Genomic DNA, 21,878 nt, shown 5'->3' on the forward strand with positions numbered 1-21,878 from the left:
ATATAGTAATTCCTGGAATATACATACTATCCATCCATTCATATGCAGTTCCACTAATTGAACACAGACTTTAAAAATAGACCTGAGAGCTATGTAATGTAGAGACATCCTCTATGAAAGCTAGGTGGCTTTGTGCTCCAACAATGGAGGATGTTTTTATTGTCTATGGTCCTATAAAGGCAGCTTTACATAGGAATGATTTGCCTTTGTGATTGTTACAGGTCAGAATGCACCTGCAATTGCATTTGCCCTCTCTGTTTGTAATTCCAGCCCCTCCTGTTGTTTGGACACATTTTTGAATCTCTAGGTAGGATTCCTTTTGTTGGCCCAAATATCAGGTGTGCATTGTGTTTTCTTTGGCAATGTTTTGGTTTAGTCAACTCTTCTACACAGATCACTGACATTTTATGAGTTCCTAGCCTTAGCTACATGTTTTTTTCTTTCAGACTTTACTCAGCACTCTCATTTTTATTTCTATCCTTTGTCTGCTTTCTGATGTAACAAGATATTAACTGAGACTTGTTATCTTAAAATCTCAGTTAGGGTCCCTAAGACAAAAGGTGTTACCTCCATGTTCTAAAGATAGGCACTAGACAATAGCAGGGAGACTTAATTGAAGATAATAACTGATCTGGAAGAACTTCACTCCCAACAGCCCAAGAGATAAAAAAAATTTATCTCTAAAAAAAAAGGAAATTCATAAAAAGGAACTCAAAGAGTTAGAGAGTTTTTGTTTTTTTTACCCCTGTCTCTATGAGGAAAGACGTGCTTCCCTCTTCCAAGTCAATTCAGACTCTATTTAAACAGATAGAGGATTCTTTTTCTCATATAACAGTAGGTCTGAGAGAGCTGGCTGGTACCTTCAGTTATCTGCTATTTTCTTGACCTTTCTCCCTTGGTCACAAGATGTCCACCCAAGCTCAATGCCAAAAAAAAAAAAAAAGAAAAAAGAAAGAAAAGAAAAGAAAAAAACAGGGAAGAGCCCATCTCAAAGATACAAATCATTAAAAATCCACATTGTTTTCACTAACACATTTGTTCATTCTTTTAGAAATACCATATTGTCTTGATTACTGTAGTTGTGCAGTAGGTCTTGAGGTCAAGTAGCATCAGTCCTCTAGCTTTGTTCTTTTTCACTTTTTCAGAAGCATGTCAACAGATTTTCTGTTCAGTTTCATTTGCCAATATTCTAACACTTGGCCACCACTTGCTGAGAGGCTGGAAAAGCCATAGTTACTGCTTTAACTCAACATGCAGAGTTGGCTATGCCTGTTGAGTTTGCCATCTGCTGTAAGTGTAGATGTCGGGAGACCTCGGAAACCACAAATGTACCCCACGCATGAGTCGGCACTGGGAACCTGCCATAAAGAAGAATACCAACAGTGAAAACAAAAACAAAACCCCACACCCAAACTATAACCAATATTTGCTAACTAGAAGGCCCTATGTTCCTTTTCTATAATTTCTCTACGTACTATCTTGGCCCTGGAAAATACGGTAGATCAGGGGTCCCCAACCTTTGGACTGTGGACTGGTACTGGTCTGGACCTGTTAGGAACTGCACTGCACAGCAGGAGGTGAGCTTGAATGTAATGGGTTTGAATCATCCCCAAACCACCCCACCGACCCTGGTCCACAGAAAAACTGTCTTCCACAAAACTGGTCGGTGGTGCCCAATGGTTGGAGACTGATGCAGTAGATGCATGGCCCAGAAGATGAGGAAGGGTTGAAAGACCGCACCATGCCCCATTCCCTCACTGCAAGTCCCTGGGCCAGGCAGACCTGAGCTGATGGAATGGGAAAAGCTCTGAATTTGATGTAAGATTACATTTTAACTGGACTGGACTTCTACAAGTTTTTATTTAATTTAACTTCTTAGTATCTTAAATGACAAGGAAGCCATGGGATACGCTGAGAAAATGTTGGAGGATGGAAGAGATCTGACATGGTACCTTGTTTGGGAGCTTCGTCTGGAGGAAGCTAAATCCACTTCCTGATTGTGCCTCCACTGAGTTCAGCCCCTTCAACAAACTGGTTATGCTGGAAACTATAAACTCCTTTCATCCTGGCTGTTCAGCCAAAGTCCTCACTCTTAGTAGTTCTTCCTGGCTCTCATCTGGTAGCCTTTTCATGACATAAAGATGTTGGATCTGTCAGTAGAAGACAACTTTGGGAGAGAATCTGGGGTCTGTGAGACAAGGAGAAAGCCCAGTAGGAATATTTAGAGGAGATTAATTGTAACAGGATAACAGCAAATCCTGGTCTATCACTAGCTGTCCTTGTGATCTCTCTAGCATTGAGTTTCCCACTCTGAAATAACTGCACTAAAGAAAGTGATTGTAACAGATACCTCTTGTGACGGCTGCCTGGCTTCCTCCATTCCCAAGGTATTGTCTATTATACCTAGAGATTTTGTGGGTTTATGTGGCCCAGTGCTCCTCCAGAGCTAGTGAACCAGGGGAAGATATCTGTCCCAGGCCAGGGCAGGCTCTCTTTCCTGGTATTCTTGAATAGGGAGACACAGAGATTGGACAATGTTAACCTTGACTATTACTGGTAACCTGCAACGGCTGGTCCCAGAAATGCCCAGCTTCTTGCTCTTCTTGGAGCTTGATGGCTCAACTCATCCTTGGTTTTCATGAGGATCCCTGGTAGCCTTTCAGGAAATTCTTCACTTTCCTTAAGTCCAGAACTGTTTTCTATGATTTGCAATCCAAGGTACTTTTTTTTAAGTGTCCATTCAACTTCCACAATTCTATTATTCTTTGATTTAATGGTACCCGTTACTCTTGAACATAGATGGATTGAGAACTTGCATGTGGATAACCACAAACAACTGGTAGCTTTGGCACTGGTGAGGGACTGCAGTTTTTAGCAGTCTTTATGCTAATGAACACTAGAGATAGTCCTTTTAATAACAACATATTTTAGATAGATATGTACTTGTTACACGTGGAGGACATTTTTAGTTTAACAGTTCACATTAGAGATATTAGTGATGTTTATAGAAAAGGAATTTAGGTTCCAGTGCAAGAAATAAGTGAGCCGAGTCAGATTTTCCAAGTCATCATAGCAAAGGTACACACTGTATCTAAGGAGCTGAGTGTATACTTAAATTGGTTTATCACTTAAATCTCATGCACTATCATCTCGTTGCATTGAATTCAGTGGATATTTCCAGGTCAATTCTTATTTTTAATGTTCAATTGAACATTAAAAATGTTCATTCAAATTGAACATTTCCATTTGAATTCAAATTAAACATATTTTGTCTTTTTAAATTTTAAGTATATTTTATTGATTATGCTATTTCAGTTGTCCTAAGTTTTTTCTCCCCTTTATCTCCCCTCCTCCCTGCACTCCCCCACACTCCAGCATTGCCCCACCTTCTGCTTAGTTCATGCCCATGGGTTGTACATACAAGTTCTTTGGCTTCTCTATTTCCTATACTATTCCTTTTTTTTTTTGATATTTCTGACCATTCTTTCTTTTTTAAAAATATTTTATTTATTTTTAGAGAAGGGAAGGGAGGGAGAAAGAAAGAGAGAGAGAGAAACATCAATGTGTGGTTGCCTCTCCAGTGGCCCCCACTGGGGACCTGGCCCCCAACCCAGGCATGTGTCCTGACTGGGAATTGAACCTGTGACCCTTTGGTTCACAGGCTGCACTCAATCCACTGAGCTATGCCAGCCAGGGCCCTATACTATTCTTAACCTGCCCTCATCTATTTTATGTCTACCAATTATGCTTCTTATTCCCTGTACATTTCCCCACCCTATTCTTCCCCTCCCTGCCACCACTGATAACCTTCTAGGTGATTTCCATTTCTCTGATTCTATTTCTGTTTTAGTTATTTGCTTAGTTTTTGTTTTTTAAGATCAGTTAATAGTTATGAATTTGTTGTCATTTTATTGTTCATAGTTTTTGATCTTCTTCTATTTCTTAGATAAGTCCCTTTAACATTCCATATAACAAGGGCTGGTGATGATGAACTCCTTTCACTTGATCTTATGTGGGAAGTACTTTATCTGCCCTTCCATTCTAAATGATACCTTCGGTGGATAGACTTATCTTGGATGTAGGTCCTTGCCTTTCATGACTTCGAATACGTCTTTCCAGCCCCCTCCCTTCTTGCCTGTAAGATTTCTTTTGAGAAATCAGCTGAGAATCTTATGGGAATTCCTTTGTAGGTAATTGTCTCCTTTTCTCTCACTGCTTTTAAGATTCTCTCCATATCTCTAATCTTGGATAATGTAACTATGGTGTGTCTTGCTGTGTACTTCCATGGATCCAACTTCTTTGGGACTTTCTGAGCTTCCTGGACTTCCTCGAAGTCTATTGTGTTTGCCAGATTGGGGAAGTTCTTCTTCATTATTTTTTAAAATAAGCTTTCAATTTCTTGCACTTTTTCTAATTCTGGCATCCCTGTGATTCAGGTGTTGAAACATTTAAAGTTGTCCCAGAGATTTCTAAGCCTCTCTTCAGATTTTTGAATTCTTGTTTCTTCATTCTGTTCCAGTTGGATGTTTATATCTTCCTTTTGTTCCAAATAGTTGATTTGAGTTCCAATTTCCTTCCTTTCACTGTCGGTTTCCTGTATATTTTGCTTTCTTCCATTTTGTATAGCTTTCATTTTTTTCTTCATTTTGCAACTGAGCTCAGTCAGTTCTGTGAGCATCCTGATTACCAGTGTTTTGAACTCTGCATCAGATCCACTGTCTATCTCCTCATGGCTTAGCTTTTTTTTCCTGGAGTTTTGATCTGTTCTTTCATTTGGGCCACATTTCTTCATGTCAGCATATCTGTTTGTTGTAAGGAGGTGGAGCCTTAGGTATTCGCCAGGGCTGGGCAACGCTTGTTGTTGCTGTGTTGTGGTGCTGTCTGTGGGGGCAGGGGTCAGAGAGGCAACAACGCCACTCGCTCCACTCTAGCTCCAATTTCCAACAAATTCTCCTGGGAGACTGGGAGTTTCTCCCGCTGTTGCAATCCCCACAGCATTTTATAGGTAGAAGTTTTGAGTCTTTACTTTCCCACTCAGCCAGCCCCGCCTTGCCCACGTGGTCTGCCACCATGCTGCGCATCCTTTCTGTGCAGCTGCCTATTCAACATATTTTGTCTTAAATGCCATACATTATTACACTATAATCTGATGTGGTGTAGTTATCAAATACCTATCGAAATAACTTTAAAATTAAAATGCTTAAACAGAACACTACAGTTTACAAGTGTAATTAGCTCCTTTACTATGAAACTTACTAATAATGGACTCTCTCTGTTTCTTTAATAAATTATTGTTATTGATCTTCCAAAGTGCAAGGCATACCACTTGGTAGATAGAAAGCAATATTTCAGAGAAGAAATAGGATGACATTTGTGATACTGGGTGTTGGGATGTTGCCAACTTAACCCAGGGGGGATGATAAGCAAGCTGGAACTAAGAGTTACACGAGTTGGCCTAGAATTAACTTGATGAATAATAGTGGTACGGGCATAATGTTTGTGCAAATAGAGGCTCTATTTTAGAGAGTCATACTGACTTTAAAATAATTTATTTGTTTATAACAAAGATAAAAGAATGCACAAAAAGTATAGAAATAACCAACTAAGGCATGAAAGTATAATCACAGGTGGTGGTTGTTTTTTTTAATTTAGTTTTGCTGGAGATCTATAAACCTTTCTTTATAGGAAGTTTTTGCTTGGAAAACCATGTGTGAAAAGTACTTTCCCAATTCTATTCTTTCTTGATAAGTAATGAAATGTAGAGTTTTACCACAGTTTTCCCACCTTTTGAACACCTAGTGTTTTGGGCAGGGCTTCTGACATCCAGTAAATTCCCTGGTACCTAGCATGCCTGCAAAAAACATTTGTTGAATGAATTAAAATGAATAGATAAATATTCAGATTAAAAAAATCAATGTAAGTCTCCTTTGCAGTGCATACATTCACACAGCTCTTACCTATCTAGTAGCTCATTATGCATTTCCATTTCCTGGTGCCAGCATTATCTGTTGAACATATCAAATAAATAAGAACCAAACTAAATTTGTGTTTTTCCTACTCAACCCGCCCCTCCTTCTTATTTCCAGTACTCTGAATGCAATCATAATTCTCCTCTTACTCACCCATTTCCCATATCCTTCTTTGACAGGTTGAGTTAACATGAGTCTATTCTTTTTCTACTGATTTTTCCCCATCCAGGTGTCTGCTCCTACTGTGCTTAGCCTCCACATCCTTTTGCTTGGGCCAGTGAATACCCTCTATCTTTCCTGTCTCTTCTTACCAATCTAGTCTTAATTTTTGTTGCACGATTGCACCCCTGCTCTCCTTCAAAAGAAGAAAAAAGACAGTTAAAAGTCTGCATTCTGGCTCTCTAATTTGTACTGTTGTGATCAGGAACTTGGACTCTGGAGCCAAACCTCCTGATTTATGGTCTGCCTTTCAAGGACTTCTTTTCCAACATCATTTCTCACTTTATAGCCAACATACTTCCTTCCATCTCTAACGTAGATTTTAATGGCCAGTTCACCTTACCACTTCCCTGAAGCAATCTTCCTCTCCTAGGAACTGCACTAGCCTGGCTCCTATACGTCTCACTACTTGCTTTGTACATATTGCACGCATCCTTGAAAATTGTTTTTAAATTTCTCTTGGAAGAACACAAGTTTCTTGAAGGCAGGGTGTTACCGGTATTCTTGTTTTATATTTCTAGTAAGTTATGGTGTGACTGGAATACTGTAGCTCCTCGAAAAATATTGGCAAATGACATCAATTTACAGAAATAAGTCCGACTCTGAGAGTCTCCCCTTTGGACTGCATGTGTTCGTCCAAATCATAGCACTGTATATGGAAATAGGTGAACATAATGTATGTAAATTAGATCTTTAAAAAAGATGACAAAAATTTTCTTGAGGAACCCACAAAGCTTTTGTTTATGTGGGTTACATGTATCGATATTTAGCATATTAAAACTTATAGCAACATTTAAAAATAGTTCCGTATTCATTTTAAAAATACCAAATGCACTAAATGTTAACATTAATAATGTATTTTCATTCATTCAGCTGCTCACTTTCCCCGGTCTAACACAGCTCCCACCACGGAGAAGACGCTGGGCCCTTATTAGGAGAACAGTTCAAGCCTAAAAGAAACGGCACGAACCCTCTCACCCCGCCCACCCGCCGACCGCCGGGAGCGCGCCGGCGGCTCCCCGGACTTGCGGCCCCGCCTCTCCGCGCGCCGGCGCGAGTGCCAGGGCGCACGCGCGGGGCTCCTGGAGGCCGCGCAGAAGAGCGCCCCTGCGAGTGCCCATCCCCCAACTTTCACCTCGTGAGCCGGGAACCCGTCGACCCGGCTCCCTGGTCGCCGTGGTAGGTCGTTGTCATGGCCTCTCCGTGGGAAGAACTGACCCTTGCCTTTTCTAGCATGTCTATGTTCCCTTTTTTTGACATCGCTCACTACCTGGTATCCGTGATGGCGCTGAAGCGTCAGCCGGGTGAGTGCGGGGCGCCGGGGAGCGGCCCCCTCAGGTGAGGACGGCCGGAGCCGGGTGAGCGGGCAAGCTCCTTCTACCCTAGAGAGTCCTATAGTCCAGCTGGAGGGGCGCCAAGGGTCGGCTCCATCGACCCCTCCAGTGCAGCTAGGGTAACCGAGGCTGGGAAGGGAGGTGGTCTCGGTAACCGTCAAAGGCGGCGCGACCGGGGGGTCTGCGACGTCCGGGGCTGGCCCTGCAACGCGGGAAGCATTCCCGGGCAGGTGTTCGGGAGGCACAGCCGCTGGCGGAGCCCCGGTACTGCCGGCTCCCGCCCAGGATTTGCACAGTCTCCTGGGGGTGCCACCACTTCCTTGGAAAGTGTTTGAAAGTCACCTGGGAACAAAGCTTGCAGAGACGGAGTGTCGGACTTGCTTGGAGTAGTGGATAGTTGCGGACCGCTCCCCAGTTACGAAAGTTGTATAAACACCGGTGAATCAAAGGTCTCAAGTAGGCACACTAGTTTGGCGTACTTCGTTCTATTGCGCTTTGCTTTGCTGGGCGTCTTTTTTTTTTTTTTTTTAACAAATTGAAGGCAGCGCCTCCCTCGTCCTCCCCGCCCCAGCAAAAGGATTGCCCCTAGCCTTATTGCAGTGGTTGGAGCCAATGCCAAGGGTTTGGGGCTGGAGGACGATGCTGTACTTCTCGTGGTCTGCTCCTTTTTCAAACCCTTGTACCCCAGAGATATTTTTCATTTACGTTGAAGTTTGTAGCCTAGGCTAGATCGTTGTTTGGTAGAAGTTTTGACCTGGATATGGGGGACTTTCATTTTATTATATAAGGACCAATAATCTGCATAAGAGATTGCTTCTTTGATTGCAAAAGAAGTACATTTTCTTATTCCCTATTCAGTAGTAGTTATTTTTTTCTGTGTAGGCTAAATCAGTGGTTCTCAAAGTGTGGTCCAGGACACTTGTGGGTCAAATTTATTTTCATCCTAATGTACAGATGTTATTTGTCTTTTTCGCATTCATTTTCTCACAAGTACAGTGGAGTTTCCCAGAGGCTACAGAATCTGATACTGTAAGAGATTGAATGAAGAAGCAGATATGTGAATCCAGCTTTTTTCTATTTGAAGCCAGACCTTAAAAGAGATTTCCTAGGATATAAAAGTGTGTCTTTTCTCTCTAAATGGTTGTTGCTTTGGAAAATAGCTATTCCCATAAAGAATACATGATTTGTGTTAACATTTGTTGTTTTTGAAGTGAATACCTAAAGAACTGTTTAAAATTTTTTCATTATGACTTCTAATATTCTAAATATGGATACATGACACTCACATAAGCAAAAAGATTGAGTTCTTTAAGAACTTGTTTTCAGTCAGGCTTTTTAAAGGTTTAATTTACATGCATTATATGCACCCTTTTAAATGTAAAGGTCTGTGATTTTGGATGAACACATACTGTTCTGTAACCACTGCCACCAACAGTTTCATCACCCAACCGGGATTCCCTCCTGCCTTTTGTAGTCAGTCCTCCCCTAGACTCGGGCAACCATTCACCTGTTCACTAATTTTTAGGGGTACAGAGGAGTCCTGAACCAAAAAAATTTGAGAACCACTGGACTAATTGAATGCTATCACATAATTGCATATGGTGTGAAAATATTTTGTATTCCAGTACTAGTACTTGTAAACAGGTCAAAATGATAGAATTCACACGCAAAAAAATGTATTATGCCCCTTTAAGCCTTTACCAGGAGTGTGTTAGACGGACTTCCATAGTATGGGCTTTTATCAGTCTTAAATATCTTATCATTCTAATGATCAGAAAACACAGTTTTTGTTTTCATCTGTTCTGGTTAATAAGTTTGTGCTGCCTAAGTTTATTGGTCATTTATTTGTACGTCTGCTTCTGTAAATCTTTTGAATTGATCATATTGTTTTTGCTATTTAAAAAGTAACGTATTACATTTTAAAAAATGACTCATTCTGATATTCTTGGACTAAACTCTATGTGTTTGATGTATTATTTAAATTTTTTTAGGAATTTTAATTTGCCTGTACTTTATATACATTTTTAATTAAAATTGGCAACTTCTTTCCTTCTCCTGATACTGATTCTCTAGAACTCAGCCCTATTGTACAATAAAACTACAATTTGTCTATATACTACTTACCAGGGTTCTTACTATTTTTATTTTCTTAAACATGTTACTCCTTGAGACACTAACTTTTGGAATGTACTCTTTACCACTGCTAATACCTCACCCCCCACTTTCCTAGCATTTACATTTTATGATTTGTAGTCTTTGCCTAGATCTTTAAAAATGCAGCCGTGGAGGCAACCGTATAAAGGGGGATAAACTATTTCTATCTATAGTGTAGATGAGGATAGCATGTCTTTTTAATTCGGTTCAGGATGTAGGCATTCCCATCCAAGGAAGGATGGTGGTTTCCCCCCTTTATTTTTCTGTGTGACTTGTGTTTAAGCAAAGATATCAAGGTATTTAATAAATTTGGTTTTTTATTTTTATTTTTTAGTTTACTTCCATTTATCTCATAATTACCTTTGGTTCCTATTGAACCCTGGCATCTGATTGTCTGTGGCTTTCAGTTTTGGCTAGTAGTATAGATTTTTGTTTTCTTTCTCTTTACCCAGGTATTTTGTTAGGAAATTGTAAAATGCTGCTTTGGAAACTGTTAGAAACGATAAGAGAAAATTTACATAATCAATTTTAATCTCCTGTCTTATATTTCTCATATCTTTTCTGTCTCATTTAATTCTTCATTAAAATAAACACATTTCTTCAATTCTATATTTATGTCCAATTACTCTTTTCTGTGAGAGTTTCTGAAAATTTAATCTACAATTATTTCTACTTGATTTTTGCATGTCAAATCTGTTGTTTTAATCTTAATTCTTCCATTACTGTTTTGCTGACCTCTCTCAAATATTTGTTGAAACTACTGCATATGCTACTACATTAGATGTTGAGGTTACCAATATGAAAGATACTATTCTGGCCCTAAAGAAACTCAGCTGGGCTGTTGTCATCTTTTTATTTTTTATAGGGTCACATAAGGTTGCATTTTCTTTCCTTCACAATAATAATATTCATTTCAGATACATGCAAAACATTTCACTCTATTCTAATCCTCACATATCCCTTTAAGGTAAGTATTACTGAATTCGTTTTACAGATGAGGAATAGTCTTAAGAGGAATAAAATAAACTTCCTTAAGACACATAATTCAATAAATTATGGAGCTAGTTCTTCCACTTCCTCCAAAGTTTTCAACTACTCTATGCTCGGCCTTTGCAGGCTCATTTAGCGTTCTCTGGTTTTTCAGTGTTTAGCAATTCCTCAGTAAGTTGTCATTTAATACAGTTATTTTCTCCCATGATTTCTGTCATTTCCATGCCACCATTTTCTACTTTGCTCTTAGGAATTAAATCTAGGAATAAAGTTTGTTATTATTCCTTCCTCTAATTTGTGGGAGATGAAAGGATTAATACATCAAGAATTTATCAGTTCTGGGATTTTATGAAGGTAGCAACATAGTTTTGCTGTCTTTATAAATCCCCATGAAAAACACAGAAAAGTGTTAAAGTCGTAACTGTACAGCTCAGTGAATTTTCACAGTGAACATCTGTGTAATCAACATCCAGATAAAAGGGGAACATTCATAATGCTTCCAAAGCCCCCTTTGGTATGAAATGCTGTAAAAAGATTCTGCCCAGTATTGGGTGGGAAAGGATGTCTCAGAAATGACAACCCATAATTTACTTCTTTGTATTTAGAGAATCTTACTTAAATTATCTTTCCATGTTTTAATTGAAAGGAGAGTTAGAGTATTTAAGTGACCTGACATAAATATTGCTGAGGGAGTGTAGTTAGTAGAAAGAGCTCATGAAGTCAGGAGACTAGTGTTTAGTTCAAACTCTCCTGCTGACTGGAGAGTGAGTGAACTGAACTAGAACACCCTTTGAGTAAGTATTCTCCTCTCAGGAACCTCAGTTTTGGCTCCAAAGAGCTCTTCCTGTAAGCTTCTAACTTTTAGTAATTTCAACCTATTCCTTGTTTCCCCAGCAGAGGTAATAACTTTCTTCAGCTGCTACCTCTATACCACAGTATTTACCATTTACCTTTTCAAAATCTAGTTGTTAACAATTCCATACTCATGTCTTTTTAAAAATATTTATTTATTTATTTATTTATTTATTTATTTATTTATTTATTTATTATCCTCACCAGAGGAGGACATGCTTATTGATTTTAGAAGGGATGGGAGGGGGAGAGAGAGGGAAAGAAACATCAATGTGATAGAGAAACATCGTTGGTTGCCTCTTGCACTCACCTGGACCAGGGACCAAACCCACAGCCCAGGCATGTGGCCAGGAGTCGAACCCACCACCAGTCTCTGGGACAGTGATCCAACTAACTGAGCCACACTGGCTAGGGCTACCCACATTTAAAAAACATATATGTTTGTAACCTTCTTTATATTAAATTCTCTCTGTTAAAATAACTATTTTCCATTTTTTGACTGGACTCTGCTACAGAAACTTAGCAGTGCAGTTTAACCTTCTACTTTATGGTTTGCATTAGGAGTGGGCAAAAGTAGGCTTACAGTTCATAGGGAAAATAATACAATAATTAATAAAAATAACACATGAATGAACTCTATTTTGGGTACTTAACATCTGTAAACCTTTTTCTCACCCTTGTATATCATAGTAAGATATCTAAAGTACTGGCTACTTGTCCATAGATCCATTCAGTATAATATCTTCAGTGTAGTGAGCCAGTTGTGATGTTGTGTGGAGTCTCATTATGATCAAAATCTCTGTGGACTTGGAGAGCAGGAGAGTTGACATAGACTTGAGGCAAAACTGTGATAGTGAACTCAGTCTTGCTAGCTGAAAATAAAGTGACTGGGGTTCTTCCCAAATTAATATGAAAAAAAGTATTTGCTTACCAGGTTACAGGGGTGATGTTGGTTTGTTTCAGTAAAAATACTGCATCTAGAATACTAGCTGCAATTGGAGTCAGTCTGTGTCTACATTTATGAAAACCACAGTTATTCTCCAAATTTATCCATCTTGTGTGTAGACCGGACAGTTAAATGGCACATGATAGCTATTATCACCTTTTCATTTGTCATATTTTTTGGTTATGGCACTCATCTTTTAGTAAAGCTTTTTAAAAAGGTCTTTAGGGGCTTCTGCTTGACCATTCCTACCATAATGATCCTTGGGTCCAGGGATCAATTTGGGGATTGTGCCAGTTGCCAGATCTGTCTATTCTAGTTATACATTAGGGAAGTAACCACAGGTGGGTTGTAGTTACGTGGTCCCACTGTGACTCAAACCTGATCCAAAACTGGAATCTGTTGTGTCATAGATAATCTTTAAGTCTCTGTTGCCTACATGATTGTTTTTTAATAATTTTGATGGAGAACATTCTTGAGGCATATGAAATAATTTATATTGTTCTTTTTTTCTCTTTTTAAGGAGATAAATCTGTAAAGGAGAAGGACTAGGGTAAAAGTTCACTAATACGCAATTTAAAAATACTTAACATCTGGAGTTGAGGCTTTAAGAGGGCTAGAACCTCTTCTTTCTGGATGTCATCAGCCACCAGCAAGCTGAATGTTAACTGTTTTGAAAGTAGCTGCAGTGCAACTAGTTCTTAAAAATAGAACTAAAATAGACTGAGTACATAAAATGAAGTTGTGTATGCAGTATATTAAACAATATCTTTCCAAGATTTGTTTTAACTAAGTCACTGAAATAGTTTCAAATAGAGTCTAATGATTCATTTTAGGCATAGTATGGGATTATTTTGTAGATGTGATTGTAAGTGAATTTATTGGAGTAGAGTATGACTTTTTCAAAATAATTTTTTATATTTCAGTTGACATACACTATTATGTTTCAAGTATATATACCCCAGTGATTATACATTATATAACTTATTAAGTGATCATCCTGATAAATCTCATACCCATCTGACACCATACATAGCTATTAGCATACTGTTGACTGTATTCCTTATGCTGTACTTTACATCTCCATGACTATTGTGTAACAATCAAATTGTACTTCTTAATCCCTTCACCTTTTTCACCCAACCCCCTAAACCCTCTTCCATCTGGCAGTCATCAAAATCACCATCTATGAATCTGTTTCTGTTCTGATTATTCGTTTATTCTGCTTTTTAGATTCAGTTGTTGATAGATATGTATGTATTGCCATTTTATTGTTCATATTTTTAATCTTTCATTTTACCTTCTTAAAGGAGACCCTTTAACATGTCATGTAATACTGATTTGGTAGTAATGAACTCCTTTAGCTTTTTCTTGTCTGGGAAGCTCTTTATATGTCCTTAGATTCTAAATGATAGCTTTGCTGCATAGAGTAATATTGGTGGTAGGTACTAACTTTTCATCATTTTTAATATTTCTTGCCAGTCTTCTCTGGCTTGCAAAGTTTCTGTTGAGAAATCAGTTGACAGTCTTGAGGGAGCACCCTTGTAGGTAACTAACTGCTTTTCTTTGCTGCTTTTAAGATTCCCTCTTTCTGTGATCTTTTGTGATTTTAATTATGATATGTTGTGATGTTGGCCTCTTTCCTTTTATCTTCTTTGAGATTCTCTGTGATTCCTGGACTTGTATGTCTTTTTCCTTCAAGATTAAGGAAGTCTTCTGTCATTTTTTTTTAACATAGCTTTTCAGTTTCCTGCTCTCTTTTTCTTCTGGCAACCCCATAATGCAAATGTTGGTATACTTGAAGTTGTCCTAGAGACTCCTTACACTGTCTTCATTTTTTTAAAATCTTTTTTTCCTTCCGCTATTGTGATTGGGTGTTTTTTGCTTCCTTGGATTCTAAATTGCTGATTTGACTCTCAGCTTCATCTGCTCTACTATCAATTCCCTATATGTATTATTCTTCTTTTGGTTAGTATATCTTTCATTATCTGACTGGTTCTTTTTATGGTTGCCATGTCATTTTTGTATGCTGTTGAAGTTCCCTTTAAGTTTGTTTACTCTTCCCCTAAGTTTACTGAGCATCCTTATAACCAGTGTTTTGAACTCTGCATCTAATACACTGCTTGTCTTCATTTTTTTAATTCCAGCTGGGCACTCCAGGTGTGCCCCCTGTTGTACTTGAGCCTTGATTGCTGTTGGTGCATCAGTGGGAAAGATTTACTACCAGTTGATCAGCTGCAAATGAGAAGAAATTAAAAATATTATACAAACTATTTTCTTCTTACCAAATATTTTTGTATGCTCCAAAGATATGCAAGTTGTTTCTATTTAACTTTCTCTATTTTCATAGTTTAACTTAATGTTAAACTAATGTTACACCTAATTGTGGTGCCAGTATGATATACATAAGGGAACATAGCACCCAAAGAGCTTTGTCATAAGATTTCATCATGCTGTAAAATGTGTTGCCTTAGTGTGTGTGCTGAAAACAGTTGTTATAGAAAGGCCTATTTGAGTTAGAGAAATTATTCTGGGTGACATAATTTTGAAAATTAGTACTGATGTGAGGGAGAACTTCCCTTCAACTCTGTTCTTTTTCTTTTTTCTTAATAAAAATATCAGTTTTGATTAATTAAGACTGTTGGTGTTATGAGTACTTTTTTAGTGCCATGATGTTCCTTTCTCATGCCGGCCTTGCAATAAGAACTCAAAAAAACTATAGACTGGGCTCAGAACTGTGTCAGAAGCAGCCCAAGGGTTGCATTTTACTTACTTGTTTTTTTCTGCCGTCAGTGTCAGTCCATTCAGTTGATAAATCAGTAAGTGTCTGCCATGTACTAGGTAGTAAATATATGTTTTTATGTATATTCTTACATCTTAATTCTTATAAGTCATGTGTTATTCCCATTTTATGCAAGTTGAAATTTAAGCCAAGAGAGGTTAGAGTCCTATAAAAAGGTTACAAAACTGGTATAGAATCATAGCAGCCTCTCTCACCTGTGATAATATTACGGGAAGTTAATTGTGATATGATATATATGTACATGTAGGTACATATATAAGTATCTGTAAAGATGTGAGAAAGCAAACAATTAAGTTGTTGAGTTCATTACAAAGTAAGTACTAGAGGCAGGATTTATACCTGGGCAATTAAGCTCTGGAGTCCATACTTCTAAGCACTCTGTATTGCTTTTCAACATGAGAGTTGCTCAGTATAGCAGCTTGAGTCCATTGACCAGAGGGAAAGATCATTTCTTGTGCTGACTGACCAATGTTTTAATTAATCAGTCATCACTGGGTGGGGCAACACTGAACAGTAACTATACACATACGGCAGGAGAGGGGAGGACATTTTTGTGGGTATCAGTCTTGTAACTGATTTTAAGATAAACCACACACTTGGAGAAAGTGTTTCAAAACACATATTCCATAAAGAATGATATTCAAATATATATATGTTTGTGTGTGTGTATCCTCTTAATCCTCAACAATAAAAAAAATCCAATTTAAAAAATGGGCCTTGGCTGGCATAGCTCAGCGCATTGAGCATGGGCCTATGAACCAAAAGATTGTGGTTCGATTCCCAGTCAGGGCACATGCCTGGGTTGCAGGCCAGTTCCCAGCAGGGGCCAGTTCCCAGCAGGGGACACACAGGAAGCAACCATACATTGATATTTCTCTCCCTCTCTCCTTCCCTTCCCTTGTAAGGATAAATAAGTAAATTTTTAAAATAAGTAAATAAATAAATAATGGGCATAAGCTCTGGACAGACACCTTACCACAGAAGATACATAGATGGTGGAGGATCCAAGATGACAGCAGACTAGCTGGGAGTTACATTGACTTCCTCCTGGGACCAAATTGGAATTACAACTAAATTATAGAATAGTCAACCTGAATAACCAACTGAAGACTAGCTAAACAGAAGTCTTATAACCAAGAATTAGAGATGAAGCCACATCCAGACTGAGAGGAAGGAGAGAGATATGTAACGGCCCGGTCTAACACCTACCTGTGGTGGTGAATCCACAGGCATATCTCAGCTGCAGATGTTCCCCCCTCATCCCATGAGCATTGAGGGGTCTGAAACCCATGCTGCATTCCCTATCCAGGAGCACCAGAGCTGGGAATGGGAGGCGAAATAACATCTGACTCTGAAAATCAGTGGGGTTCTTTCAGCCGGGGAGAAATTGGAGTCTAACAGAAAACCATGTACCCTCTTAAAGGATGAGTGCACAGAATCTTGTTTGTGGACATACATATTGGGTTCTAGCAGAGAAATAGCTCAGAGCAGACTGGAGGGAGAGGGCTGAAGGCACGAGGTCCTTGTGCCGAGTGCATCTTCCACACTGCCTGCAAAGGCTATCTTTCGTGGTTGGAGCACTCCTATCCAGATGTCATTTGCCTAGGGGAATGCACTAGCCCCACTCTTCTAGATCCCTATGGCCTCACCCTACCAATTTCATGCTCCTCAGAGGAGTCAGCTAGGTACAGTCAGCCTGGGCCCATGGTCTAGACTTTCTTGTAAGACACGCAAGAAGGTCTGAGCAGACTCAGCATGGCAGAAATGGACAGGAAGAGATGGAATTTTATGGCTCTGGAATTAAGCCATTTTTCCTTCAATGCTCACCACCACCATCATTTTAATGCAGAGCCCTCCCTCCACCTAGCCAAATCTTAATCTTTTAGCCTGATGAACTCTGCTGACCTGACCCTGACTACTCCTTGAGTTCCTGTTCCACCACAAAGGTTTACGGGCTCCATACATGCTGCTCTTGGTGTACCCTTAGACTTTTGCTGGTTGGCCTCAGGTTCACCACTGGTGCTGAATTTTAATATAAACACTCCTTGCAAATGTCGCTTGTTCCTACCTTGTAACTGAGAACCTACTCATGCAGCTTGCATACTTCCAGAGGCTCTTTCAGTGACTGAGCCTATCAGGCATCCAGAAAGCAGAGGCATATCTCAGGGTGCCTTGAGCCTTATGCTGACCTGCTCCTGGGCATGGTACTGGTGGAAGTCTCCCTTGGCCTGGACCTTCCCATGTGCACCAAGGTTTAACAGACATAGCCACAGATTGTGGATCACTTTGTAGCTCCAAAGAGGTAGTCTAGGGCCAGTCGTAGGCAGCTTCTGATGTTGATCTGCACCAGAATCCCTTCTAAGAGGCTCAAGAACCTATACCAAGTGGCAGGTTTGAGACCACATCAGAACATGACCCAATTAGATCCATAAGCAGCACTCCTAAAGGGATATCTTGGCAGGCACCAGACCCTTCTTGGGTGAGTTCTGTTTCATAAGATCAGCCCCTACACAGTAGCTCAACACTTGTCAGTGTTGATCCTAACAGTCAGCCAGCCTGAGGTTCAATCCCACCCATGGGTGGGCCCATAGCAATCCAGACTAAACTACAATATGAGGGTTTGCATAACCCACATGAAGGACATTCTTGGATCACCTGCCTCAGGTGATCAGGGAGATTGCATCACTGAACCCCACAGGACACCTGCTACATATGGCCATCATATGGCTCTACCGAGACTGGGAGATGTAGAAGATCCACCTAATACACAAAAACAAATACAGAGAGGGAGCCAAAATGGAGAGACAAAGAAATATGCCCAAATAAAAGAATTCCCCAGAAAAAATAGCTACATAAAATGGAGACAAGCAGTCTATCAGATACAGAGTTCAATACAATAATTATAAGGATGCACAAGGAACATAGGGGAAGAATGGATGAACCAAGTGAGAGCTTAAAGAGATAGTAAGCATAACAAAGGACATACAAGCCATCAAAAAGAACCAGTCAAATATGACGAATACAATATCTGAAATGAATACATTAGAAGGCATCAACAGAAGATTAGATGCAGCAGAGGAACAAATCATTAATCTGGAAAACAAGATAACAAATATACCCAATCAGAGCAGTGAAAACAAAAGTGAATTTTAAAAGATGAGGACAGATTAAGGGGCTAGGTACAATATCAAGGGTAGTAACATGCGCAACCAGAAGGAAAATAGAGCAAGGGATTGAGAACCAGTGTGAAGAAATGATGACTGAAAATGTCTCTAAAATGGCAAAGAAAATAGACATGCAATTCCAGAAAGCTCAGAGTCCCAAACAACATGATATCAAAGAGGCCCACATCAAGACATATCATAATTAAAATGGCAAATGTTAGGACAAAGAGATGATCTTAAAAGCAGCAACAGAAAGATAGTTGTCTACAAGGGAGCTCTCATAAGACTTTCAGCTGACTTCTCAACAGAATCATTTCAGGCTAGAAAGTATTGGCACAAAATACTCAAAGTGATGAGAAACAGAGCCCAATTACCCAACAAAGATGTCACTTAAAATGGAAGGAGAAATAAAGAGCATCCAAGACAAGAAAAGGCTGAAGTAGTTTGTTATCACTAAACCAGTATTACAAGCAAAGTTAAAGGAACTAATTAAGAATAAAAGAAAAGGAATATAACTATAAAAAATGAAATGTCAATAGCCATAGACCTGTCAAAAATCACTTTAAATGAAAATGGATTAAATGCTCCAATCAAAGGACATAGGTTAGCTGAATGGATGAGAACAAGACCCACCCTGGCTGGGTGGCTCAGTTGGAGTGTTGTCCCATATAAAAGGTTGTGGGTTTGATTCCCTGTCAGGACACATACCTAGGTTGCAGGTATGATTCCCAGTTAGGGCACGTATGGAAGGCAAGTGATTGACATCTCTCTCTCTCTCTCAAAAACAATGAACATATCTTTGGGTGAAGATAAAAATAAAAAAAACCAAGACCCATATATAACCTGTCTGCAAGAGACACATCTCAGAATGAAACACACATAGACTGTAAAGGGACAGAAAAATATGTATTGCAAATGGAAACAAGCTGGAGCAGCAATACTTATATTAGATAAAATAGACTTTAAAACAAGGGCTGTTACAGAAGACAAAGACATAATGGTAAAGAAATCAAGCAGGAAGCTATAACCCATGTAAATATTTATATACCCAAGATAGGAAGACCTAAATATATAAAGCAAATCTGGATAGACATAAAGGGAGAGATTGACAGTAATATGGAGTAGGGGATTTTAATACCCCATTGACATTAATGGATAGAACTTCCAGACAGAAAATCCAAAAGGAAACAACCTAAAGCTAGTATAAAGCTAGTATCTTGGATGAGCAGATGATTTATTTTTATTTTTATTTTTATTTTTTAAATTTTTATTTAATTCTTGTTTAAGTACAGTTTTCTGTCTTATATTCCCAGCCCTGCCCACCCCGCGCCCCGTGCTCCCCACCTCCCTCCCATTTCTGCCCCCCACCCTTAGTTATTGTCCATGTGTCCTTTATACTTGTTCATGTGAGTCCATCCCCTTTTCCCCTATGATTCTCTCCCCTCTCCCCTCTGGACCCTGTCAGCCTGTTCTGTATTTGAGTGTCATTGGTCATATTTTGCTTGCTTGTTTGTTTTGTTGTTTAGATTCCTGTTAACGGTGAGATCATATGGTATTTGTCTTTCACCGCCTGGCTGATTTCGCTCAGCATAATGCTTTCCAGTTTCATCCATGATGTTGCAAAGGGTAGGAGCTCCTTCTTCCTTTCTGCAGCATAGAATTCCATTGTGTAAATGTACCATAGTTTTTTGATCCAGTCATTTACCGATGGGCATCTAAGTTGCTTCCAGCTTTTGGCTATCGTAAATTGTGCTGCTGTGAACATTGGGGTGCATAGATTCTTTTGGATTGGTGCTTCAGGGTTCTTAGGATATACTCCTAACAGTGGAATTGTTGGGTCAAAAGGCAAGTTCATTTTTAGTTTTCTTAGAAAATTCCATACTGTTTTCCATAGTGGTTGTACCAGTCTAGAGCAGATGATTTTAATCAATAATTTCAGAGCATCTCATCCCAAAGCAGCACAATATACATTCTTTTCAAGTATACTGGAAAGGTTTCCAGGATAAACCACATGTTAGGACACACAATAAGTCTCAATAAATTCAAGAAGATTGAAATCAAATATCTTCTCTGACCTTGACAATGGTGTGAAACTAGAAATCAGTCACAATTAAAAAAAACCCTGAAAAACACACAAACACATGGAGGCTAAATAACATCTTATTAAACAGTGAAATCAAGGAAGACATCAAAAGATATCTTGAGACAAATGAAAGTGAAAACACAACCCAAAATCTATGGGACACAGTTAAAGCAGTCCTAAGAGTGAAATTCATAGCAATATTGGACTACTTTTAAAAAAAGAAAAATATTAAAGAAACAAACCTTACACCTAAAGGAACTAGAAAAACTACCCAAAGTGAGTGGATGGAAATAGATTGGAGTGGAAAGATTGGAGTGGAAATAAACAAAATAGAGTAAAAAAAAAAAGAACAATTCAAAAGATCAAAGAAACTGAGAGCTGGTTCTTTGAAAAGATGAATGAGATGGATAAACCTTTAACCAAACTCAAGAAAAAAAAGAAGACCTAAATAAATAAAATCAAATTAAAGAGGAAGAGTAATAACTGACACCATAGAAATACAAAGGAATATAAGAAAATATTGTGAACAACTATATGTCAACAAAATGGACAATCTGAAAGAAACAGATGAATTCCTAGTTACATGCAATCTTCCAAAACTGAAGAAGAAACTGAATATCTGAACATACTACAACTAATGAAATCAAAGCAATAATCAAAACACTTCAGCAAACAAAAGTCCTGATAGCTTTACAGGTGAATTTGCCAAACATTCAAAGAATAACTAAAACCTATCCTGTAATTATTCCAGAAAATTCAAGAGAAGGAAAGACTTCAAGTTCATTTTACTAGGTCAGCATTATTCTAGTTCCAAAACCAGATAGAGTCACTTCAAAGAAAGAAAATATAGGCCAATATTTCTAGTAAACATAGATCCAAATATTTGCAACAAAATATTAACAAACTGAATCCAGCAATACATTAAAAAGATCATGCACCATGATCAAGTGAGATTTATTCTGGGATGCAAGATTGATGTAATACCTGCAAGTCAATTGATGTGATATATCAAAGGCAAAAATAAGGGTAAAATCATTCATGTGATCATATCAGTATATGGAGAAAAATCATTTGACAACATTCAGTGCCAATTATAATAAAAACTCTCGGCAAAGTGGAAATAGAAGGAACATACCTCAACCTACTAAAGCCCATGTATGAGAAACCCACAGCCAACATATGCAAAGGGGAAAAACTTAAAGTGTTTCCCTTAAGATCAAAGAAGCAAGACAGGATTCTTTGCTTTTACCACTCTTATTCAATGTATTATTCAAAGTCATAGCCATAGCAGTCAGACCAACAAGAAATAAAAGGCATCTAAATTGGAAAGGAAGAAGTAAAATTGTCAATATTTGCAGATGACATGA

General features: G+C 38.7%; 1 protein-coding gene and 1 long non-coding RNA gene across 4 annotated transcripts in view; one reads left to right on the forward strand and one right to left on the reverse strand.

Annotated features, from left to right (window-relative positions):
* Nucleotides 1-1,019: 1,019 nt before the first annotated feature.
* Nucleotides 1,020-5,842, reverse strand: LOC118979728 (uncharacterized). The gene is made up of 3 exons (XR_005064978.1): nt 5,785-5,842; nt 1,953-2,188; nt 1,020-1,358 (listed from the first exon to the last, which is right to left on the reverse strand). It is a non-coding gene; the product is annotated as an uncharacterized LOC118979728 (long non-coding RNA).
* Nucleotides 5,843-7,228: 1,386 nt separating this feature from the next.
* TMEM38B (transmembrane protein 38B) overlaps nt 7,229-21,878 on the forward strand; it is a 51,431-nt gene continuing 36,781 nt past the window's right edge. For 2 of the 3 annotated variants that reach the window (XM_037035855.1, XM_037035856.1), the window contains exon 1: nt 7,229-7,492. In XM_037035855.1, coding sequence (XP_036891750.1) covers nt 7,381-7,492 — 112 coding nt within the window. In that variant the 5' untranslated portion in view covers nt 7,229-7,380. The remainder of the gene's footprint in view (nt 7,493-21,878) is intronic. The other variant, XM_037035857.1, reaches the window with a different exon arrangement.

Source organism: Sturnira hondurensis, unplaced genomic scaffold (genome assembly GCF_014824575.4).
Source record: "Sturnira hondurensis isolate 20B ecotype Veracruz unplaced genomic scaffold, ASM1482457v3 Scaffold0022566, whole genome shotgun sequence".
In the NCBI taxonomy this organism is placed as follows: Eukaryota; Metazoa; Chordata; class Mammalia; order Chiroptera; family Phyllostomidae; genus Sturnira; species Sturnira hondurensis.